This window comes from Diabrotica virgifera, chromosome 9 (genome assembly GCF_917563875.1).
Source record: "Diabrotica virgifera virgifera chromosome 9, PGI_DIABVI_V3a".
NCBI classification, from domain to species: Eukaryota; Metazoa; Arthropoda; class Insecta; order Coleoptera; family Chrysomelidae; genus Diabrotica; species Diabrotica virgifera.
The window spans coordinates 141818541-141845116 of record NC_065451.1 but is presented as its reverse complement, the minus strand read 5'-3'; the positions used below and the strand labels follow the sequence as shown (position 1 = coordinate 141845116).

Here is a 26576-nt window from a genome sequence, read left to right as displayed (position 1 = left end):
GGGTCAGTTTCTTGTGCGAGAGCTAAGTCAGTGATGTCGATATTTTTCTTGATGCTATCGACTCGAGATAGTGCGTCTGCCACAATATTTGTTAAACCAGAAATGTGCTGAATGTTAGTGCAAAACTGGCCTATATAGTCTAAATATCTAAACTGTCTAGGACTACATTTATCTAGCTTCTGAGTAAAGGCGAAGGTGATTGGTTTCTGGTCTGTGTATATCGTTATGTCCTTGCCTTCGATCATATGTCTGAAGTGTTTTATGGCTAGATATATAGCTAATAGTTCTCTGTCGTATGCACTATATTTCTTTTCGGTAGGTGAGAATTTCTTAGAAAAGAAAGCTAAAGGTTTCATACCTGTATTTGTTTTTTGTTGTAGTACAGCTCCCGCACAAAAATCAGAAGCGTCACAAGTGATGGAGATATCAACATTGTTTACAGGGTGGCTCAGTAAAGCAGCGTTAGCTAAACTGTTTCTGCAGTCGTCAAAGGCTTGGATTCGCTGTGGTGTCCATTCGATTGGTGCTTTTCCTTTGACATTACCTTTTAGGGCATCATGTAGTGGTGCTTGTAGCTTAGCTGCATTGGGTATGAACCTTCGGTAGAAGTTTAACATACCTAGAAATCTGCGTAGGTCTTTCACTGTTTTTGGCTGAGTGAAATTCTGTACAGCTGCTACTTTTTCTTGTGGAGGTGTGAGTCCTCCGTCTGATACTGTGTATCCCAAAAAGGTAATCTCGTTTTTGCCGAATTGACACTTCGCTGGATTTATCACAACGCCAAACTGCTTGAGCCTTTTGAAAATCTCTTCCAAATGCGACATATGCTGCTCTTCGGATTCTGATGCAATGAGAATGTCATCGATGTAAGCGTAGGCGAAGTCTAGACCACGTAAAATCTCGTCTATGAAACGCTGGAATGTCTGTCCTGCGTTTCGTAAACCAAAAGGCATATATAAGTATTCGTACAGCCCAAATGGTGTGGTAACGGCGGTTTTTGGTATGTCATCGGTGTCTACTGGTATCTGGTTGTATGCTATCACTAAATCTATTGTAGAGAAAATTGTCTTACCAGCTAGCGCCTGACCGAAATCTTCGATGTGCGGAATTGGATATCGATCTGGAACTGTTTTTTGGTTTAGACGTCGATAATCTCCGCATGGTCTCCATTCCTCACCTTTCTTTGGGACCATGTGCAGTGGAGTAGACCAGTTACTTTTCGATGGTCTTATGATGCCTAGTCGTAGAAGATTTTTGAACTCTTTTTTAGCCCATTGCAGTTTGTCAGGTGCTAATCGTCGAGGCTTCGAAAAAACAGGTGGACCTGGTGTTGTCTCGATGTGGTGCTTCGTTTGATGTTGAATGTCTTTCACGATACGGGCGGGTCGCGTGATTTCCGGAAATCGTAGCAGCAGTTCGTGGTAACGCGACGCTTCCGCGATAGTCTTTACGCTGCCGTCGAAACACTCTTTAACGAGTCCCTTTGTTCGAAGGGTTGTCGTACTGTCTACTAAGCACTGGTTAGCAATGTCCACTAGGAGCGCGAAATGGGAAAGAAAATCGGCTCCGATAATGGGCTTTGAAATGTCCGCCACTACGAATCGCCACGTAAAATCACGCCGTAGTCCGATGTTTAATGTCAAGTTCACATAGCCGTATGTCGCGATTTTAGTGTCATTGGCCGCGTATAGTTCGTATGAAGTCTTTTCGCGTGCACCCCGTACATATTTCCGCGGGAAAACGCACAGATTGGCACCGGTGTCGATTAAAAACTGTTTTTTTGTATCATAGTCTGTTACGTAAAGGCGGCGAGACTTTGGGCTTCGATCGGATGCCGCATTTACCGACTGCTTGCGACGTTTCCCTGGAGCTTGCACGGAGGAGAGCACTTTTGGGCCTGGTCACCAAAATGGTAGTGATACCAACAAATATCACTATTACGTTCCCTGCTGTAGCTCCTGTCTCTAGGATAAGGTCTGCCTCTTGAGTTGCTGCGGTTTCGACGGTATGTGTTAGCTTGTGCTTGAGCATTTGACAAGCTGGATAGCTGGATTTTCATTTCAGCTAATTCGGCTGTCAATTTTTCTATGGTACTTTCAAGAGCGTTAGAAGCTTCTGAAATTTGGGCCCTAGGAGCTATCGCTTCAGATATTGTGTCAGCTAGCTCGGCAACTGCGTCCAAACTAGCTTTAGCTTGAGTAGCTAGAATAGCCTGTGTAGACGCTGGCAGTCTACCTAACCACAGAGACCTTACAATATTTTCTGGTACCGTTGTGCCTGCTAAAGACTGTAAATGTCGTAAGAACTGCGAAGGTCTTCGATCGCCCAGTTCTTCATGTTCGAGTAGTCTTTTAATCTTTTGTTGCTGTGATGCACTAAGTCTCTTAATTAATTCTGATTTTAATTTTTCATACCTCTCTGTGGCTGGTGGTGAAACAATGATGTCCCTAACTTCTAATATGTAGGCTGTGTCTAAATTGGCAACTATATAGTTGAATTTGGTTGCGTCACTTGTTATATTTGCCAGTGTAAATTGGTTTTCTACTTGCAGGAACCATATTTCAGGATCGTTGGGCCAGAAAGGTGGGATTTTAACTGAAATCCGATCCACTGAGGCACTGGTATTGGCACTGGTGTTAGCGTCCGTCATTTTCGATGTTCACTGTATTTAAAAAACCGGCAAAAATGTAATATTATTAACACTAACTTTTTAAATTTTCGCGGCGGTTTAAATACTCGCGGAGGTCACCAATATTCCGATGGGTGAGTTGTCGGAATTTAATTGAAATAAATGTAATAAAACGACCAGGAAATAATGTGTACAAATGAACGGTGATTTTATTGTTGTAACGAAAATGTGTTTAGGTCTCTCGGAAAGGGTCCAGCCGGTGCGTGTTTACCGTTCGCATGCTGAGTAGTGACTAAAGAAAACAACCACAAACGATGGTTCTTGACCTGACAAGATGATCAAATAAATCACTATCAAGTCTGGCGTCTACTTTTATTACGGTTTTAAGAAAAAACAATTTCGAATGCATAGGGAGCTGTTGACACACTAACTGTCTGATAAAATACTTAATTAATGAGGGTGCAGTTTGTTGCCGCATAGACGAACAACAGATGTCACAGGGTAAGGCCCTTAACCTTCGTATTTGAATATGCAGTTCAAATGACTAACGTTGTTTTGTTTTTGAGAAAAAATATTAAAATTACAATTAGCAAAAATAGTAATTAAAGCGTATCGCTATAACCATACAAATTAAGAAAAAATAACACAACAATGCACAAATACTAGGACATTATATAAATTCAAATATAATTTTAAAGAAAAACTTACTTTTCGGATTTTTTTGTGCACAGACGTCAAATTTACACAACCGCACTTCGTTCGCCGCCAGTTGGTACTGAGACGAGTAGCGTGTCTGGAGAGTGACAAACAAGCGTTGTTGCCAATTCGCTCACTATAATAGTTGGGGAGAAATCGTCCTTGTCACAACTCACCTCTGTCACAACTCTCCTAGGTCTTCCCTACGTACTTAACTTTGATTTATAGAAATAGGAGTTGATGTCCCCACAAGGTGTCTGGGAACTGTTTGTCGAGGAATCGACAAGTTTGCCCTCAGCATTTTCGACAACTTTCGAAAGTGTAGGTTTTTTTTAGTTTTTTTCCTTTTCTTCAATCATAATATTTTCGGGGGCATCGGTCGCAGTCATGCTTGTTCCCTTCCTTCTAGTTATTTTACCCTTTCGTGCGGAAACTTTAGGGCAGTGGTTCTCAACCTTTTTGTGGCGACGGAACACTTTTAATTACCGAAAAAAATTGCGGAACACCAAAGCAATAACATGCATATATTGATAAACAGATTAGGATTAGCACATAAATTCTGTAATAAACTTCGTTATACGTACTCAAATTTGTAAAATTTTACTTAAAATATGAAAACAAAAAACATTTTTAAAATTAACAAAAGCGTAATTCTCAAAATACATCATATGAGTAAATAGTTCAAATTAGTGAGCCTGGTGTCGTTTGCAAATTTGCTCAATATCAGGCCTGATGTGGGAAAGAGCTACTCTCATTTCTTGTTCTAAGTTTAGCAGCCTTTCCCGTTTCTTATTTTTAATGTTTGTTAAAGATGAGAACCCAAATTCACATAAATAGGACGTTGAAAACTGTAATTAAAATACTAATCGCTTTTTTGGCAAGAAGTGGATATTCCTCTTGGACCAAGATCCAAAATTCCTGAACATTCACTTCTGAAAACCTAATTTTCAGATTACGATCAGATGACAACGAAATAAATTCTTCTTCTTGGTTCAGAGAAAACTGGAAATTGGCTGTATTACCTGTGCTAAAAGGACTTCTTATCCAGTCATATTTTTCTACGTTCAGAGATGTAAAATACCTGGCAATTGTCTCCTCTAAGCCCGACCGCACATCAAAGAAACATGAAACGTAAATTACGTTTCATGGAAATAAACCACTGCTAAACAAATATACGTCCTGCCATTCATGAAACTCTCCGAAAATAAAAATGTGTCATGAGCATGAATCACACTTGTTTCATTGGTAGGCGGACTTTGAGATTTGTTTAGCAGTGTTTTAGTTTCATGAAACATGTTTTTCGTTTCATGTTTCATGTTTTTCGTTTCATGTTTCTTTGGTGTGCGGCTTGGCTAATAGTGATAAGTGTTCTGTAACTATATGCGTGATTTCTTGTTCTTTATCTTCATCACCTTCATTCTGAAGCAATGGAAACATATCCATTGTATTTGTCTCTAAAATGCGCTTCTTCCAAAATGACAATTTTTTCTGGAAAGCTGACAGCTTGTCCGTGGATGTTAAAATATTTTCATTTTTGCCTTGCATACTTGAGTTAACGCCATTTAAATAATTAAAAATATCGGCCAAATATGCCACTTTAGTGCACCATGCATCATTTTCAAAATATGTGGTAAATGTGTCATTACCTTCTTCTTGGAAAAAAGTTAACAGCTCCGTTCTAAGTTCATAAATTCGACATAATACTTTGCCCCTTGACAACCATCTAACTTCGGTGTGCAGCAACAAACATTCATACTTTGATTCCATTGAGATGCAGAGTTGTTTAAAAAGACGGGTTTTTAGTGGTCTTGATTTGATGTAATTCACGACATTAACCACTTGGTCTAATACACATTTCAAAGGAGCTGGTAGCGTTTTTGAAATTAGAGATTCTCTATGCAAGAAACAGTGCGTAGATATGATATTTTCATTTCGCTTTTTTGCAAGGGTACAAAAACCTTTTATGGAGCCTACCATGGAAGGGGCACCATCCGTACAAATTCCTACGCAAAAGTCCCATGATATATATTTTTTCTCTAAATATGACGTTATGGAATCAAATACATCCTGACCTGTTGTACGTGCTGTAAGTTCTCTGCAGCACAAAAACTGATTGACTATTTCGCCTTCGTCGACAAATCGAATAAATCCTAATAAATGAGCTTTGCCACTAATATCAGTGGATTCGTCCACCTGCAACGCGAAGTTTTTTTTGTAAAGTTTATTTGTAACTTTTTCCTCAATATCTGCAGATAAATCAACAATCCTCCTTCTTATTGTATCATCCGACATAGGAATTTTCCGTATTTCGTTTTGTGCATCGTTGCCAAACATAATTTTGACCATCTCACAACATGCTGGTAATATAAGAGATTCTGCAACAGTGTGTGGTTTCTGTTTCAAAGCAATTAATTCGGCGACCTTATATGAAGCTATTTGTGCTTTGTCGGAAATTGTTAGCGACCTTTCAAATTGTTTCGCTTGTGTCTCCAAAAGTCGCTTGAAATAATCTTTATTTTTTGAAGCCACACTGGCGTGTTTGGTAGTAAAATGGCGTTTTAATTTAGCCGGAGCCATTGCGCTATTAGCGAGTGTCTGCCCCACAAACAATACACTTGGGAATTGGACAGTCTTCTTCCCCAGTCCAAATGAAGCCATAATCCAAATATTCATCCAAATATTGCCGGTTCAACATTTTTTTGCTGCGCTTCGATTTGTCATCAACCCCACTTCGTAAAGTTCCAGTATCTCCGCTGGTGCTCGCTTCATCCTCATTAATTATGAGTTGTTCCACAGTAGTTTTTCTTTTCAGTTTGAGGAACTTATCCATTTTAATTTATTCGTCTCTAAACAAAATAATGCGGATGAATGCTTCACATTTTGTATAAAATATGCAATTACTTACCTTTGATAGATAAGCCGTACGTACACGTTACCATAAAAAAACTCACACAGCGATTTTCACATATTACGTTTGTGCGATGTAACAAATTCAACATTCAGTTGCAGACTGTTAGGTGATTCCACGATACACAAATACACGGTATGCTTATTGGGTTGCGCGCGTCTTTAGAGCCAAAACCATCGCGCATCGTTCAGTGTTCAATAGGCATACGAGGCATACCGTCGTGGGTGATTCAGATTGGCTGTGGCCAGTGCAGAGCTCACTCGGCGCTTATAAAATCCAACGTGTGCACTGTGCCGACGCGGTGTTGTCACGTTGGGCAAATGAACATTTACGCTGCAGAATTTTATTAAATTAAAATGTACGTAAGTGGCTAATTTAAAATTTGAAAATATTTATTTGAAAAGAGTAATTGAGCAAAATGGTATGTAGGATTGCGAGTATTTCGCGGAACACTTGGAAGGAATTCGCGGAACACTAGTGTTCCGCGGAACACCGGTTGAGAACCACTGCTTTAGGGTAATCTCTAAATTGTTCGGGAGAAACAAATCCTACTTCTTTTTGTATAATGACCATTGAATGATCTGTAACTTCAGTCATTTCACTTACTTCACAATTATTCCCTTGAGAGGTGGAAGCTACGTTTTCGTCTGAAAAGGGTCAATCTGTGACAGCTGAACTCAAATAATCATTCTCATTAAATACATTTTCTTAGAACTTGTATTATTCCAGACTTTGTAATTTTGGTATTCAAAAAGTTTAATGTTAATTCAGGGCCACTAAAATTGTTTTAATAAATCAGTCACATTGAGCCCCTGTGGGCTGTAATTTGAACAATATCCTGATTATATGGTCGCTCACTATGTGCTTTTTTCAGTTTATAAGCGGATGAATAATCCTGCCAGTGTCATAGAAATCGCGAAGTTCCATTTCCAAAACTATAACCCTCCCAGAATTAGCTTGTTAAACAGCTTTTTTAAAATCTGGAAAGTCGTAAACTTTCTTAGTTTTTCTCAGAGATTTTTCTACTGGATGGTGGAATGCGTCGGCAGTCATAAAAGTGTGACCTGGTTCGAAGTAATTTATTTCTTTGGCAGAAATATCAGATGAGTTTATTACATAAACTAAAACGCCCAGTTTTTATTTTGAGAAATACAATTATTTACCCACAGAACAATTTTTTTCGCATCTCTCTAGAGTAATGGGAATTTGTGATATATACTTATATCTTCTTTTTTTTTCGCCCTTGAATTGCCTCGTGCCAAATTGCAGCTACAGGTTTAATGTGTTTTTGTTTTTAGTCCCTACTGAAACAAAACTTTCGTTGTAAGCAATCAATCTTTGAGTAAATATAACTGATTTAAACATGTCACACCGTATTACTTTTTCTAAATCAACGGAATATATAACTTCTCCTTCTTCTGGTTTATTATCGGCATATTCTTTGTACAGCAGACGTACATCTTTAATCCTTTTTATATGATTGGACCACCTCTGGCACTCGGTACAATCATTTTGTAAATTTTCTTCAGAGTGTGGATGAACTTTAAAATGCTCACACATTTCGCATTCTTCGTGACCCAACGTTACAAAAGATATATTTAGCTTTTGTATTATTGAGCGGTATAAACCATAAGAACAAGTTATTTTAGGATGTTTCGCTTGAAAATTGCTAAACATATCTTTAATGGTTATATAGCTTGGTAAATAACGTCGCTTGGGTGCATGTTCCCTACGATAATGAGATATCGATGGGTTGAAAGATTCGATATGTTTTTCTATCACTGTATGGTCCAATTTATTAAGAGGTAGACTTCTGCGGTTTTTATGTGGCTTTAGAGAGAGTGATGAGCTCGAAGATTTACAAAACCTTTGTAGAATTGTATCATTACTTTTGTGAAACCCTTAAGGAGGGGGTATGGTTTGAAATCAACATATCAAGCACATTTTTGTGAATTTTTTTCGAAGCTACGGTACAAATATTTTATTTTTATATTAAATAAGCATATTAAGTACAATTCAAAGAATGCTTAGAAAAAAATCCAATCCAAAATATTGGAAAATAAGCCATTTGTGACAAATTTTGACAGGCAGCTCACAAAAGAATGGATTTGCGGTGGACATCAGAACTCGTCACTCGATCATACGAAACAAAAAATTCAAAAATATTTAATAAGCTTAAGAGTTTCACGATTTTTTATTTTTAATGATTTTTGAATTTTTGGTATCACTCAAAAATCAAAAAAATTAAATTTTTGGTAAAAATTTTGTGAAAATCAACAGACTTATTATTGTTGAACAAAAAATAAGCAAAAAAAGAAAAGATCTCGACGTTGTTACCTCATGAAATGTCTAAAGAAAATATGTGCAAAATATCAGGTAGATCGGCCCAGTAGTTTTTCAGTTACAATGTCCACCGCATTTGAAAAAGCAGTTTTGAGAAAAATGCCTTTAAAGTCTTGACAACTGCATCTTCATCTTCTTATTTGTCTGCCAAATCGTAAAATGATGCACATTGGAATATGTTTTTTAAATCGAGGAATAATCTACAAAAGAGAAGGCGAACAGTTGTTTAACGTTTCTTACTACGCTCAAGCGTGCTGGCGCGAAGCCGCGGCATCGCGAGTCGAAGGTAGGGATATTCAACACCCTGTATCTCTGGTAATTTTACTCCGATTATTTTGAAATTTTCAGAGAGTATTCTTGGAAGTATGCACTTTTATTTGAAATAATAAAAAAAATTAAATATTTCAAACCATACCCCCCCCCTCTTAAGAAAAAAGGTTCTACAAACTGACTTACATACTTACACTCTTACGACGCAAGACAGCGTCGATGCTCAAGACCGCCCTTAAACCAAATTTGTGGTTTATAAACCGATCTCGAGACCCGACGCTTACCCGTCTTGGCAAGCGTAAAATGACAGCCGAGTCTCAAGTCCTCGATGAACCTACCTAGAGACGGTGTTTCTAACCTAACTTTGTATGTTTATATTTGAATAATAATTTTTTACAATTCATGTTTAGGATGCCCACGTGCAACCTTGTGTTCCCAATGAATAAAACTGCTGACTAAGTGGACTGTATATATTTTTATTACTAAGACATGTGTGAACTCTTTGAAGACAACAAACAGACTAACTAAAAAATGAATATGTCGCTAATAAGCCATATATGCACGCAGGCAGGGCCGTCTCAGGACATTTCATTAAATATTGCAGCGAACATGCCGCCCCTCCTTGAAAGCACAGTCTTTCAAGATAACTAAAACTAAAGTTCCTATTATATCAACAAAATAATGCAACAATATAACCTAAAACCAAAAATGATGTCCTAAAATAAACGAAAGTTTCTCTTTCCCCTATGTCTAATTATCCATCGGTAACACGCAAATTTTTGCCACCGCACGTTTAATACAGTGTCCATTACTCGTTTTGAGCGTCACTACCCGCACAATACCGTCTTTTCCAGGATGCACCTCCATTACCCTTGCCAAAGGCCATTTCATGGGTGGTACCCCACTCTCCTCCATAATTACTATTTGTCCGGGTTTAATCTGGTCAGCTGAAGAACGCCATTTATTTCTTTCTTGCAAATTTGCCAGATAACCCTTGGACCATTTACTCCAAAAATTTTGCATAATCTGCGTTACCAATTGGAACCTTTGAATACGACCCGGATTCACATGTAGAATGTTTTCTTGCGGTAACGACACCAATGGACAGCCAATTAGAAAATGCCCAGGAGTGAGAACATTAAAATCAGTAGGATCCTCAGAAAGAGGGGTCAAAGGACGGGAATTTAAGCAGGCTTCAGTCTGCGCAATTACCGTATTTAACTCATCATAGGTGAGACTAGTGTCCCCAACAACCCTTTTTAAATGATATTTTGCCGATTTTACAGCTGCCTCCCATAAACCACCGAAATGTGGAGAATAGCATGGTATAAAATGCCAGTTAATAGACAATTCAGATAAGTATCTAGCAAAAGTACACTGATTTACCCTATCCCGTAAAAAATTAAATAAATCCTGAAGGTGGTTGTTAGCCCCTACAAAGTTACTTCCATTATCCGAATATATATCCCGTGGTAAACCCCTTCTGGATATAAATCTTTTAAAACAAATCAAAAATCCCTGAGTAGTTAAGTCACTCACTAACTCCAAATGACCCTTTGTCACCAAACAAACAAAAATACAGAAATACCCCTTAATAATTTTTTGCTCTTTAAGCTTATGAGCCCTTATATGAAATGGACCTTCATAGTCAATGCCACACCGTTCAAGAGATTTAATACTAGGAGTTATGCGACTAGCCGGTAAATTCCCCATTTTTTGTTTAAGATGCAATGGCTTTGCCCGAAAACATGTTATGCACTTACGTAATATATCCCGAACCACGCTCCTACCCGATATATGCCAATAAGTTAATCTTACAATATTTAATAACGTTTTCGCACCCGCATGCAAATTCCGATAGTGTTCGTTTTGTATTATGAGTCTCGAAATGAGTCATGTGTGATTTCGAAAGTTTAATCTGATGCTTTTGGTCGTACCCTACCTCAGCATTCTGTATTCTTCCTATTCTTATTATACCCGAATCATCTAAGAATGGATTTAAACATATTATTTTATTTGAATTCAAAACCCCTTTTGATTTTTTCAGAGCTTGCCAGTCTTCATAAAAACTCCGTTTCTGTGATAATATTATTAGTCGTCTCAAAGCTGTTTCTTGTTCGTCATTTGAGAGAACTTTACTTTACTTAAAACCCTTTGTTCCCCTTTTAATTTAGAATTTTTGTAGAATCTAAATATCCAACCTGTTACATTTTTTAACCGTTTAAGACCAGAATATTTACCGAATATGTCCTGTACCACAATTGAAGAAAATACCAATTTTGGCTTTCTAATTTCTGGCAGCTCCTCTACCTTAACACCTGATTCTGTTTTAGACCACATTTCTTCGTGCAGTCTTAAAAAATTAGAACCATCCCACCGCCATCTAAAATACTTGAATTGCTCTGGTTCTATTCCTCTTAATAAAACATCCGCTGGATTTATCTCTGACCTAACATGTCCCCAAGAATTTTTATCCGTTAACCGTTGAATCTCCCCTACTCTATTTGCTATAAAAGTTTTCCATTGGCACGGTTCTCCCCGTATCCATGCCAATGCTATCGTGGAATCTGTCCAAAGTCTTACCTTGGTAAACCTAATATTTAAAGATTTAATTACCTCTTTAGTCAATTTTGCTCCTAAAAGAGCAGCACATAGCTCCAGTCTTTCCAAACACGCAGACTTCAAAGGAGCCACCCTAGATTTTGAACAAACTAAATTTACATTATCCATACCGTTAAAATCCGTTGATTTTTCCCAATAAAATTTTCGATTTATTTTTAATTCTTCCAGAGCCGTCATTTTATCCTTGAACCTGCTCCAGGACGAGTCAAGTTCCTGAGGTAATGATTCATCCCATCCCAATTTCATCTGCCACAATGCTTGTACTATTAATTTTTCCCTTATCATCACTGGACTACCTAGGCCCAGTGGATCGAATACTTGAGCTACGACCGATAGAAAGCCTCTCTTGTACACCTCATCTTTTCTTGTAGCAATCGTGATTCTAAAATGCAAAACATATTCCTTTGAATTCCATAATAATCCAAGTGTTTTATTAATCCCATCTTCCGCTAGATAATGTTCTACATCCCCCGCTGAATTAGACTCATCCTTAAGAACCACTGGATGATTTGACTTCCATTTTCTTAATGGAAGACATCCTAAATCCAAAATACTACTTATTTCCCCTTTTAACCTTCTAGCTTCTTCGACCGTGTTTGTACCCGTTATTATATCATCCATATAAAAGTCACGAAGTATAATTTCACTTGCCCTTTGATATTTATCCTTATTTTCCCCAGCTAACTCTAATAAGCATCGAACCGCTAAATAACTAGATGAAGCTAACCCGTAGGTGACCGTGTTCAACCTATAAACTCCTACTTCGGTTTTCGTTGAAAATCTCCATAGAATTCCCTGAAATTCCCCGTTTGGATCATAAATCAAAATTTGCCGGTACATCTTAGCTATATCAGCAACAATTACTATAACATGTTCCCTAAACCGTAACAAAATATTAAATAAATTGTCCTGTAATTTATTACCCGTCATTAAAGTATCATTTAGCGAGATTCCCGAATCGCTAACCGCAGAACCGTCAAAAACAACCCTTCTTAGTGATAGAAGAATCCTTGAACGCCCCGTGGTGACAAAGATAATGAGCCGCATGTGAGACTTGATTCTCATCCTCAATCTTGAACATGTACCCTAACTGGATATATTCCTTCATAAAATCATTATATTGCTGCTTCATGACGTCGTTCCTTTCTAATTTCCCTTCCAAATGACTAAATCTTTTTAACGCCGTGTCATAAGATTGGCCCAACTTATCCACATTATCCTTAAATAGATATTTCACAATAAACCTGCCTTCCCAGTTTCTTTCCCTAGAATTTTCAAATAATTCCTCACATCTTCGTTCTTCCGTTGTATGAGGTGTAGCTTCCTCACATTCATCCAAGCTCCAAAACCGTTCTAATTGTGCTTCAATATTTTTATTTTCCGTAAAATTGCAACTTTGTTTTTTGTGCTGGTCATTAACCCCTGGTATTAGCCCCGATACCATCAAACCCAATTTGGTTTTTTGAATAAAAGGTCCCTCTTTATTCACCTTGAACCGCCCTATACAAAGTAAGTACCAAAATACAGTTGCTCCAAGTAGCAAACCTATTTTATTTGTTTTCCAAAACTCAGTATCCGCTAGAGTAATATTTTCCGAAATTTTAAAAGTATTTACTAAATCCATGCTACGTGACGGTAGAACGTCAGAAATTTTATCAATGGCTAAGAAACAACCATCCATTTGAAAACTATTACATTTAGACCACACCGTTAAGTTAACCGAATCCCTTATGTTTGTGCAATTGTACTCTATCCCTTTTACCGGTATATTTACTTTAAAGGACTTTAGTCCTGTCTTTTCCCATAATTCTTTAGTCATAAAGTTTGATTTTGAAGCACCGTCTAATAATGCTTTACAGTCACTTAATTTTCCCGATTTTTCCATTATTTGTAACTGTTCCGTAGATAATAAAATCTCCCTTGAATCCGTATTTTCCGATATCCTCACCGATTTGTAACTGTGAACAATATCCTGGTCACAAGTCCGCGTACCTTCTGTATTCCCTTGAGCCTTCGAATTTTCATTATAATTATTTCCCGAATTATCCGCTGTCTTAACAGTGCTTTCCCTATTGTTGTTATTACCCGCATTAATCCGATTTACCGTATTATTTGCCGTGTTGTTATTATTAACCTGATTTCCCGTATTATGTGCCGTTTTAGCAGTGTCTTCCCTATCATTATTATTACCCGAGTTAATCCGATTTACCGTATTATTTGCCGTATTATTATTATTAACCCGGGTTCCCGTAACCGCATTTCCCGCAGTCGTATTTTCCGTAACCGTATTTTCCGTAACCTCATTTTCCGTAACCGTATTTTCCGTAACCGTATTTTTCCGTAACCGTATTTCCCGTAAACCGTATTTCGTAACCTGTTCCCGAAAAAACAGGTACCGTATTATTATCCGTTTGTGGTGTCCCGCGACTAGCCACATTTGTGTTTACCGAGTCCGAATTGTTTATAACGAAATTCCCTGAAATATGTGGCAGAATATTAATTTTTCTACCACAAGCACTGCAACCTGGCATAGTACAGCTTTCTACCCTATGATTCCGCCCTTCCGTTTGAGCCCGATTATCCGTATTTTTTACCAATGCTCCTCTTTCCGTTGGAGCCCGATTTTCCGTGTTTTTGCTAATACCCGCATTTTTAGAACCATCATATGAATTTTGTAATTTACCCTCAGCTAACGCAATAATCCTAATATAATTATCTTCGAAACTAACAATTTCATCTAATTGTTTCCCTGAACTGTCTAACATTTCAATTTTTGACTGAATGTCTGCAAATTTATCCCAATTTTCTTCACATTTCGATTTCCGAAGACGTAATTCTATGAGTTGCAATTGATTATCACTTATATTATTTATAAATGTTTCAAACCGGCTTAATTGACCTTTAATTACATCCCTTCTAGCAACTAAATCTGTTAGATCACCCATTATAAACCAAAAATAGTTTATTAAAACTAATAATTATTAAATCAACCAAATGTATTATGAAATTAAATTCTCCAATTTTAAACTCCGGAAATAAAAGTATTTCAAATCAAAATTTACTACCTATGACAAATGAACAACATGCAATAAACACAGACCAAATTATGCTGTTTTTTATCGAATGAAATTAGGAAAATATAAAAAATAGGATATTGGCTCACCCACTGTTAATTTTATTATCGTCGTATACCATGCCGCTATTAGCTGAAACCTGATCCGCTTATTCCAACTGCCGTCTTTATGATCTTTGTTTTCCGTCCGTTGAACTTGTAAAGCAAAACACTTAACCGTCCTGAGTCCCACTTGTTGACTTCACCCAATTTTGAACCAAAACTATTCACTTATTACGTCACCGTCACCACGTTGACGATGTATGTCTTAGTGTAATCTAATTAAAACTTAACTGCTCCCTTGACCAATTTACATCGGCACTATAGTGAAATTTGATCTGTCTCGAATGGACCAATGTTTAGGATGCCCACGTGCAACCTTGTGTTCCCAATGAATAAAACTGCTGACTAAGTGGACTGTATATATTTTTATTACTAAGACATGTGTGAACTCGTTGAAGACAACAAACAGACTAACTAAAAAATGAATATGTCGCTAATAAGCCATATATGCACGCAGGCAGGGCCGTCTCAGGACATTTCATTAAATATTGCAGCGAACAATTCAGTTCCAATATTTTTTGTAGTTTTTGTAATTACAATAAAAATGTTGGATCGGTGTGAAGCAGTTGAAGGATTGTTGGAAAGCATCGATAATATTATAGAAGAAAATCGCCCGGAACGTATACGAAAACGGTATATTCGTGATATGGAAAATCCAATGGAATTTTACCAGAATAGTGAATTTTGAAGGGGGTATCGTTTCAATAAAGATACCGTTGCGGATACCATTCTGCCTCTGATATTTGAAGATCCACAAAAACCAGATAGTCGTGGTTTACCAATACCTCCAATATTACAATTATTAACATGTTTAAGATTTTATGGAGAAATGGAAAAGAGTACAGGATACGAAAGTGAAAAGAGGCTCAGAGATTGGCAGTGACCACCATCTAGTAATAATGAGAACAACAGAGGAAAAAGAAGAAAAGAGAAGAAAGGTAGTAAACGAAAAAATAAAAAGTTACAAATTAAAAGAGGAAAGATATAAGAAGAAATTCCAAGAAAAATTAGATAATACTCTGAAAGGTAGGGCAAAAAATACAAATATAGAAGAAAAATGGGAATATCTAAAAACCAACATAATCAAAGCAGCTGAGGAAACTTGCGGGAAAGCAAAAATAGCAAATACTAACATGAGGAGAACGGAATGGTGGACGGAAGAAATACGAGAGAAAATAAAGAACAAAAAAGACAAATGGAAGAGATACCTAAGCGCAAAACACCCGGAAGATTACGAGGCATATAAATAAAAAAGGAAAGAGGTTAAAATAGCGGTGAAAGCAGGAAAGGAAAGATCATGGAAGGGATTTGGACAAAAAATGAGTGTGTGTACTTGTGTACGCAAGTAAGAAGTTATACTTCTTTGTCGTCATAAAAAAATAGTTTTTTTATATACCTCATACAAAATTGATAACATTTTATATAAGATGGTTGCATTTTAGGTTTTAGACCATGCAGAACATTCTATAAAGAATGACTTTTGTTCATCAATAATTAAAATAACAGAAAATAATGTTGGTTATCTATTTTAAGAAATTTTTTTTTTCAATTAGAAGGATGTACTTGCATAATAGCCTAATAAAATAAAAAAAATCGAAATGTAATTCCGTACAGGTTGGAATAAATTTTATATCAAAGTTTAGGTGAATACAAAAGATATTTTCAAAAAAGTATCCAAATCAAATGAGGGGATCATTGTTTAAATAATTAAAAAGGGGTCATTTTTACAGAATATTTACTTTTTTAATTGCTGAGGTAATTTACATTTTAATGAAAGTCTCTAAGGTTTTTTTCTACAAAGCTGAAGGACAAATCTTTCACCTAAAACTTAATAAATTAAATTTGACCCCCTATTTATTTAAATAATTATATATAAAATTTAAAAATCAAATTTGCAAAAAAATATTTTTTGCGTTTTAAATAGGCACTATAAATTTATTTTATTTAATAGGGGAAGTTGGGGTATGTTACCAATATTAAGCAAAAAAAAATTGTTTAAAAAATATTTAATAATTTATGAGATATTTAATTTGTTTATCAATTGTTACTATATTTTCTATTGCAAAAACGCGGTTGTTACCAAAAGAATATAAACTTGCTTAAAATCTCATTTCTTTTATTTTTATACATAATTTCGATAAATGTATTGATAAGTTCAAATTTCAATTTAACTCCCCTCTAAAATGACATTTGAAAATTGTTCTAATTTGTTTATAATTTGTTTTTTTAATAAAGTCGCGGGGACTAAACATTTTGAAATTCTGTTCCGATAATCGGGTTTCTAGGAATTTTTCACTAATTAACAATTTTTTTTTGTCGTTTTTCTTCTTCTTTTTTTTCCTTATAGTAAAAGATATAGTTTTGCTTATAGAGGGGGTTTCATTAAGAATGTCCAATCTCCGAAATGTCGATTCTAGACCTCAAAATAATAAGATTTAACCAAAATTACTTCAATAAAATATGGCTCCTTATTGAGTTACAGGGTGTTTTATTTAAAAATTTAAAAATTATTTTTGCTTAGGATTTTAAAACTATTCGACTTATCCTTTTCATACTTGGTAGAAAGTGTAGGTACTATACACCCTATGAAATTATGTTAAATACAGGGTTCCGGCTATTACCAGAGGCGTACGACAGGCAAACAGGGGAAAGCAAATGGTTGACCCTTCCCAAATTCTACGTCACTGGTGAAATTGCCATTTTAGTACAATTTTTAAATTCAGCAATACTGTCTATGTAAATAAGATCCTCTTTACTCGTAACGATAAAGTCACAGTTATTCAGTTATTTTGATTAATATATTGTGGCGCTTAGTTTTTAGTTTCAAATATCTCAAAAACTAATGATTTTATCGTTAAGAATGAATAATATGCTCTTCAGTCTTAACGATAAAATCATTAGCTTTCGAGATATTTGAAATTAAAAAATAAGCGGCACAAAACCTTAATCGAAATAAAATAACTGTGCCGTTACATGTTTAACTGCAAATATCTCGAAAACTAATGACTTTATCGTTACGAGTGAAAAGTAAGTTATTTACATTGAGAGTATGGGAGAATCTAAAAATTGCGCTAAAATGGCAATTTCGCCAGTGACGTAGAATTTGGGAAGGGTCAACCATTTGCTTTCCCCTGTCCGCCTGTCGTACGCCTCTGGTAATAGCCGGAAACCTTTGTTTAACATAATTTAATAGGGTGTATAGTACCTACACTTTCTACCAAGTATGAAAAGGATATGTCGAATAGTTTTAAAATACTGAGCAAAAATCATTTTTAAATATAACACCCTGTAACTCAATAAGGAGCCATATTTTATTGAATTGATTTTGGTTAAATCTTAATATTTTGAGGTCTAGAATCGACAACTCACAGATTGGACATTCTTAATGAAACCCCCTCTATAAGAAAAACTATATCTTTTACTATAAGGAAAAAAAATAAGAAGAAAAAACGACAAAAAAAATTTGTTAATTAGTGAAAAATTCCCAGGAACCAGATTATCGGAACAGAATTTAAAAATGTTTAATCCCTGTGACGTTATTAAAAAACAAATTATCAACAAATTAGAACAATTTTCAAGGGGAATTAAATTGAAATTTGAATTTATCAATACATTTATCGAAAATATACATAAAAATAAAAGTAACGAGATTTTACACAGTTTTATATTCTTTTGGTAACAACCGCGTTTTTGCAATTGAAAATATAGTAACATTTGATAAACAAATGAAATATCTCATAAATTATTAAATATTTTTTAACCAATTTTTTTTTTGTCTTAATACTGGTAACATGGCGCAACTTCTCCGATTAAATAAAATAATTTATAGTGCTTATATAAAACGCAAAAAATATTTCTTTGCAAAATTGATTTTTAAATTTTACATATAATTATTTAAATAAATTGGGGGTCAAATTGAATTTAGTAAGTCTTATGTGAAAGATTTGTCCTTCAGCTTTGTAGAAAAAACCCTAAATGCCTTCATTAAAATGTAAATTACCTCAGCAGTTAAAAAAGTAAATATTGTGCAAAAATGACCCCTTTTTAATTATTTAAACAATGATCCCCTCATATGATTTGGATACTTTTTTGAAAATATCTTTTGTACTCACCTTAACGTTGATATAGAATTTGTTTCAACCTGTACGAATTTACATTTTGATTTACATGTAGTGTATGTAATCTTATTTTACTAGACTATAATTAGAATAGTTCTAATTCCAATTAACTTTTCATAATAACTTTTTTCAATATTGTGAAAAATAAAGCTACTTTTCTCCTGAGTGAAATTCATATTTTTTTAAATACCCTGTATAATATCCATAAAATTTGCTATCTGATGGTTGAATCTTAGATTCTAGATATTGCAGAACCTTTTATGTAGAACAACTATTTTTCGTAAAATGAATAATAAAAAAGTCTTCTATATTATGGTTCCAACTTACAGGGACATACTGTATATTATGACAAAAATATTTTTAAATCTGTAGGCAAGTCAAAAGTGTAAACTTAACTTTAATTTAACAAGAGTTAATATTAATTCCTTAGACTTCTGCGCCTGTATCAGGGGTGGCTTTAAAAGAAAATGTTATGGTTTTGCTTGAAATTGAATTTATTTTTACTTCAATTGGTCGGTTTCTACTTTTATTAGTAGCATAATCGATAGAAGAGGGCCGGCGTAGCGAAGTGGTACTGTGCTTGGCTCGCGTGCCGGTGGTCCGGAGTTCAAATCCTACCGCCGGCAAGAACAACTAGACATTTTTAAAATGTTTATAGGCCCTGTATATTATAAATAATTCCAGAGACAGTTATTATAGTTCTTTATTAATAGTTGAACAACAATGATCCCGCACAAGAATGAGTAAACAAACGAGTGACATAAGGCAGTGACTAATCATCCGCCGGACGGTATACGGTATCGGATATGTTCCGAATACCAACATTATAATACACCTCCCCTTTTAAATGACAAAGGTCTTTAACATTAGGAGTAAAATAAAATTGGTTTTAATTCACAAATTAAACCTACTAGGTTTCTTAACCTGGCTACCAGACCTAGTATGACCACAGCTGAAGGCTGAGGCGCTTGATTTAGTGCTACTTCCTTGTTTACATTATCCTTTAAAGGTTGAGCAAACGGTGTGGGAGACAGGATGTTTTGCTCTGCGGATCTATTTATTATAGGTAACGTCTTGGGTGGAATGTTATCAGAAGAAATATCATCTCTTTCAAATTCTTCATTCAAAATGGGGTTCTCCACCCTGAATGTATTGGGTGATGGTCGAAGATCCACACGATTTCTTCTAACAACATTCCCCTCTTTATTTTCTACCAAGAATGACCTAGGTGAATCATGCTTTGCTACAACCCTGCCTGGTTCTCAACATTTCTTTACATGGTTATAAACCGTAATATTATTATCAATATCTAACTCTTTTAAGTCTCTCACATGTTGATTATAATAATCTAAATTCTTTCTTTGCTTAGCGATCAATTTCTCTTTAATATTTTCACATAAACTTGGACGTAGCAACACATTGGAAACCGGCAATTTTGTTTTGCAAACACGGCTCATAAGGAGCTGCGATGGAGAGTAGTCCATATACTTAAGTGGTGTGTTTCTATACTGAAGTAACGCACTATGCATGTCAGTGCCATCATTAAGGCACTTTTTTATCATATTCTTTGCAATGTATACCGCTTTTTCCGCTAATCCATTGGCACGTGGATAATTTGGACTTCTTGTCACAATGATAAAATTCCATTCCTGACCAAAGCTTCGAAAACAAGAGCTATTAAATGGGATGTTATCAGCGACAAGAGTATCAGGAACTCCAAATTTGGAAAGCAATGATTTTAGTTTTGATATTATGGTTGGACCAGACTTATCTTTAATATGAATTATCTCTAACCAGTTTGAATATGCGTCCATTACTACTAGATACGATTTATCTGAATAAGAAAAAATATCAACTCCTAGCCTTTGCCACGGACGTTCTGGAATATCAAAAGGATGTAAACTTTCTTTACAATTTTTTCTACTAATGTTTTCACATGTTTTGCATTTTTTTATAAACAATTCTACATCATTACTTAAATTTGGCCAGTAAAAAATTTTCCTTGCACGAGCTTTACATTTTTCGATTCCCAAGTGCCCCTCGTGAATTAATTTAAGCATCTCTAAATGTAAAGAACTAGGTACTATTAATTTATAATCCAAAAACAATAAGCCTGACGACATGTTAATTTGTTCTTTAAGTTTAAAATAATGACGCAGGTTTTCAGGGATATCAGTTTTAATCAAGGGCCACCCATTTTTAACATAATATAAAAGCTTGTTTAATTGTGAATCATTTTCTGTCTCAATTTTAAACTTATCCTTTTTTGATCAGACATTGGTAATTCTGTTACTAAAGAATGAATAGCAAAATCAAATTCCTGATCTGATTTTAGCCCGCTGCAATTTAAAAAGGCCCTAGATAAAGTATCTGCAATGTATAAATATTTACCAGCTTTAAATGTCACATTCAAATCATAGTTAAGTAACCTGATTAGCATTATTTGCAAGCGTGGTGTAACAGAATGTAGATTTTTACGAAAAACTGACTCTAAGGGCTTATGATCACTAGAAACTTTAATATTTTTCATGCCATAGAGCCAAAAATGAAATTTTTGTATGGCAAACACGATAGCCAGAGTTTCCTTTTCTATCTGCGCATAATTTTGCTCAGTTTTATTTAGACTTCTAGACACGAAGGACACTGGGTGTCCATTTTTTAACAGGCAAGCGCCCAACCCATCCCTACTAGCATCAGTCTCTATCTCAACAGGTAGATTGGGATTAAAAAAAATAACACCGGAGCGCTTGTTAGTAGGTATTTAAGTCTATTTAAAGAATGCTCGTGTTCTGTTGACCAATGCCACGGGACCTTTAAACTTGTTAATTCTCTCAACGGCGCAGTGATTTTGGACATGTTGGGTACAAACTTACTCAAATATTTAGCCATGCCTAGTATTCTGAGAAGATCAGCCTTTGATTTTGGCACAGGCATATCTAGAATTGCTTTTACATTATTATCATTAGGCTCAATTCCCTTACCTGAAAAAATTTGACCCATATACCTAACACTCTGCTGCTTAAATTGCACTTTTGAAATGTTAAATTTAACATTAAACTTATTAGCTCTTTCAAGTACTATCTTAAGGTTTTGGTCATGCTCAACCTCAGATGAACCTGCAATAATGAGGTCATCAAAATATACTCCCACTCCGTCCAAATCACCAAATAGTTCATAGTTGTACTTCTGAAAAACTTCCGGGGCGCTACATATTCCAAAAGGCAACCTATCAAATTTAAACCTACCAAAAGGTGTTCCGAAAGTGCAATATTCTGAACTTTGTTCATCCAATTGCACATGAAAATACCCATCTTTCATATCAACAACTGTAAAAATATTTTTACCACCTAGCTTATTTGCAATTTCATCGACTGTGGGGATCAAAAAATGCTCACGCTCTATAGCTTTATTCAAATAAGTCGGGTCCAAGCATAACCTTAAATCTCTATTTACATTATTCTTTTCAACTATGACAAGAGGGTTTAACCATTTAGTGGGCTTATCAACTTTCGAAATGACACCTTGATCTTCTAATTCTATTAATTTTGATCTAACTCTAGCATATAAATCTCTAGAAACCCTCCTTACACGTTGAACCACTGGTACAACATTTTCTTTTAAAGTTATAAAATATGATGTTGACCTGGAAACTTGCCTAACTTTCCATCAAAAACAGTTGGATAAGCCCTAATAACATCATTAAATGTTTTAAAATTAGCACCCTTATTTTCATAAACCTGTGTACTATTAATTCTTTTAATTAAATTCAAGGTTACACAAGCTTCCAGGCCCAACAGAGGTATCTGATCCTTTTACAGGATCTGATGCTTTTACAACTTCAAATGTCAAAACATGACCTACATTATTTTTATTATAACAGTTTAATGCAACTTTACCAAGAGATCTAGTTTTAAAATCAATACTACCATATGAAACTAGAGTCACTTTTGACTTAAGCAAACAAGCATCTGGGCACACCAGATTCAGTACATTTAATGGCATTACGCTTACCTCAGCACCAGTGTCTAGTTTGAACTTGATTTTCCGCTCATTTACCTGGAGCTCCTCTGTCCACATGCGGTTGCTGCCCTCATGAACCGCCCCAACATGCCTGCCTAATGAGCTTACATAAAACTCTTCACCTTCGCTGTCAGTCTGTTCATGTTCTTCGACATGATGTACCCTTCGTTTGGACCCACTTGCCTCGTCCGATCCAAGTTTTCCCTTACTTTTGCAAACATTAGCAAAATGATGTCTCCCTTGGCACTTGGCACACATTTTGTTATACGCCGGACACTTTCTTGGAGGGTGAGAGTACCCACAAAACCTGCATGATTCTCTGTTACCTGAGCTGTTACTGTTACCACTACCACTATCTGCTTGCTTAGATGGTTTGCGGTCAATTTTCTTAACCACATTCAACTGTACTACCTCCTGCATCTCTTTTGATAAATTTTTGCTGGTTTCTGAAGCACGACAAACGTTTATTGTTTTTTGTAGAGTTAGAGACGTTTCTCTAAGCAATCGTTCTTGGGTGCCCTTTTCAAAAATGCCCATGACTATCCTGTCTCTTAACATGTTATCTTGATCCGGGTACTCTGTGGTTTTTATGGCTTTACGAAGTTCCGTCACGAATGAGTCAAAAGACTGCCCCTTTTTCTGCACAACACTATTGAACAAGAATCTTTCAAATATTACATTTTTCTTGGGTGCACAATATGCCTCAAACTTGTCCTTTAATTTTTCAAGAGTCAAATCACCTTCCATGGTAAATGTATTGTACAACTCCAATCCATCATCTCCTACAAGACTTAAATAACAAGCAACTTTCTTTTTCTCAGTTTTCTCGGCTAATCCAGAGGCCTCCGAATAAATTTCAAATTTCTGCCAGAACTTTCTCCAGTTGGCCGAAACATTGCCATCCAAACTTAGAGGCTCAGGTGGTCTAAAAACAAGATTTTCCATTTTCTTCTTAATTGGTCACTTTACCTTTAATCACATGAACACCTGACACCATGTATAATATTATAAATAATGCCAGAGACAGTTATTATAGTTCTTTATTAATAGTTGAACAACAATGATCCCGCACAAGAATGAGTAAACAAACGAGTGACATAAGGCAGTGACTAACCATCCGCCGGACGGTATACGGTATCGGATATGTTCCGAATACCAACATTATAATACAGGCCCCAGGTCCACTCAGCCTGAATAAAATGAGTACCTTGGGTAAAACCAGGGGTAATAATAGGCGGTTGAAGCGTAACACTGGCCCTGTTACCTTCCTTGTATACCGTAGTCCCTAGATATAGCAGACTACCCTGCTGCACTCCCAAAGCCACAGCGGTATAAAACGGGAGACTATTATATTATAATCGATAGAAGTAATTTTTAAACACCCTATATTATAAATATCATAATATATTATTTACAAAAGTATATACAAATCCCGTATAATATCCCTACTTTATAGCATTTTCAATATCTTCCGTAAGCCCTAACGGTGAGTTTTCAATTTTCTTTTCAAGCGTCCAACTTTCTTTGAAGCGAAGCTCAATTGTTCAAATATAAAAAAAAACTCTCCTGTCGTGTTGTCTGTATGAGATGATATGCCAGTCCCCTAATACATAATTGTCCTCTATGTTAACTTTTTGGTTTATCTGTTCAGCCTACAAAAAAAAATTTTTCCAATTTAAATTTTAGATCACAACTACACCTGATATGAATAACAGTGTAACTCCACTTATAATGTTTTCAACTATTGGTTAAATGACATCTTTCATTTTGATGTTAAAACTTTTACCCTATCTTATGTAAATATAAAGTTTTTTAATAAAATAACCTCATTGTAAGTGCAAATTTTGAATCACTCGGCGGAAAAAACATTGTAACCAATGTTACAATACTTTTATAAAAACATTGTAACATCTATATAATTTACGAGTGAACTAACTTCCACTGATAAAAATAAGGTACCTGATGTTCACAGTGGATTACATGCTCAAGAAGCATAAACAGCGGGAACCCCTTCATGCATCAAAGGCATTAGTTTATTATTAGATACGTCTGCTAAGAAAAAATTCCCAAAAAAGAAAAATCTTGGAAAGAAGAGACAAATAAACTGGAAAATTAACGTAAATGAGAGAATTGGGACCTCGATGTAACGATAAATGTAACATTTAGGGCCTGTTGTTCGAACGCTAATCAACAATAATCACTATCAAATATTTAATTACTGTCACCAACTGTCAATGTCAACTTTGATTGGGTTGCTGAAAACATAATTGATTATAATTATGAGATTAGTTAATCAATTAACATAACAACTACTAACATAATTGATTAAATAATTTCATAATTGTAATCCATAATTATGTTTTCAGCAACCCAAACAAAGTTGACATTGACAGTTGGTGATAGTAATTAAATATTTGATAATGATCAATTTTGATTAGCGTTCGAACAACCGGCCCTAAATGTAAATCAAAATTATCTAAAAGTGAATGACTCAATTTATTTAATAATTTTTGGGCAATAGCTGATCATTATAAACAGAGTGATTTATGGTAGGGGAGCCCAAGCGGGGATTTTTGCAGTTACTCGAGCGAGTCAGATTATCATATGGGGAGAAACCTGGTACCCTGCATATGTACCTCTACCATATATTGGCTCTTAACAAAGGGGAGTTCGTTAAGGGGGGCCCGAAAAAAAAATCTATCCTTAAAAAAAGTCGAAATTGTCAGATTAAGATAAGGTAAGTTGAGTACATGCAAAAGAGTGTATATTTCACAAATCTGACGATTTGAGCCGGGCGTAAGGAAATGGGCGAGTCCCAAAATTTTACAAGAAAAAAGCGAATATTTCGCGAAATGAATGACAGATCAAAAAACTAAAAAATATGTGCTCAATATTTTTTAAAAATCTATCGAATGATACCAAACACGACTTCCCACGGAGAGGGGTGGGGGTAAATTTAGTATTTTAAATACGAATCCCGCGATATTTCGCGAAATGAACATCAGATCGAAAAACTGTAAAATACACTTATTTAATATTTTTAAACAATCTATCGAATGGCACCATACACGAGTCCCTACGGAGGTGGGGTGGGGGGTTACTTTAAAATCTTAAATAGGAGCCCTCATTTTTTATTGCAGATTTAAATTCCTTACGAAAAAATAAGTAACTTTTATTCGAAACATTTTTTCGAATTATGCATAGATGGCGTTATAATCGGAAAAAACGATTGTTGGAAATGGAAAATTAAATTAAAAAATGGCAAGCGCCCACTAAAATGGAAAATGTTACTTAACTTTTTTTGGTTTTAGGACCTAATCTTCACAACCCAATAGGTCTCCAAAGCGCTCGAGTGACTGCACATTTAGCATACTTTGCTCCCCTACCATTATGTAGAGCATACTTATACAGATATGTTCTCAAACTATAGAGAAAAGTTAAAAGAGTCCAGGAGAAACTGGACATATGAATATAATTTGCAGTTAGTAGAACACAGACACCAAGTTCGTAAGAAACATTTTTGGATACTTTCAACATAACAGATGTATGGTTAACTACGCTATTCAAAAAATCGATTGTCAGGAAGCTGGAGGGTGTATACCTGGAAGCTATGCGTGGTTGCCACAAGAACAGAGCAAATGCTGTCTCTGCGCAGAATTTCCTACTTGATTTCTATAATCTCTTCATCTATTGTCTTGGGGCCATCCATTTTGTCTCGAAAGCTCTGCTTTTCAGCTAATAACTGCGGTATTACACCCACTGCCTTACTAGTAGTAGGAATATTTGCTAAAATTT

The 26576-nt window shown here is 35.5% G+C and overlaps 1 protein-coding gene across 1 annotated transcript; it reads right to left on the bottom strand.

Moving 5' to 3' along the window:
• Positions 1 to 1840: 1840 nt before the first annotated feature.
• LOC126891486 (uncharacterized) lies at positions 1841 to 2650 on the bottom strand. The gene has a single exon (XM_050660664.1). The coding sequence runs from the start codon at positions 2648 to 2650 to the stop codon at positions 1841 to 1843; it is 810 nt and encodes a 269-aa protein (XP_050516621.1).
• Between the last annotated feature and the right edge of the window lie 23926 nt (positions 2651 to 26576).

Coding starts and splice junctions, on each gene's coding strand:
- LOC126891486 (XM_050660664.1), bottom strand. CDS start 2,650: ATGACGGACGCTAACACCAGTGCCAATACCAGTGCCTCAGTGGATCGG.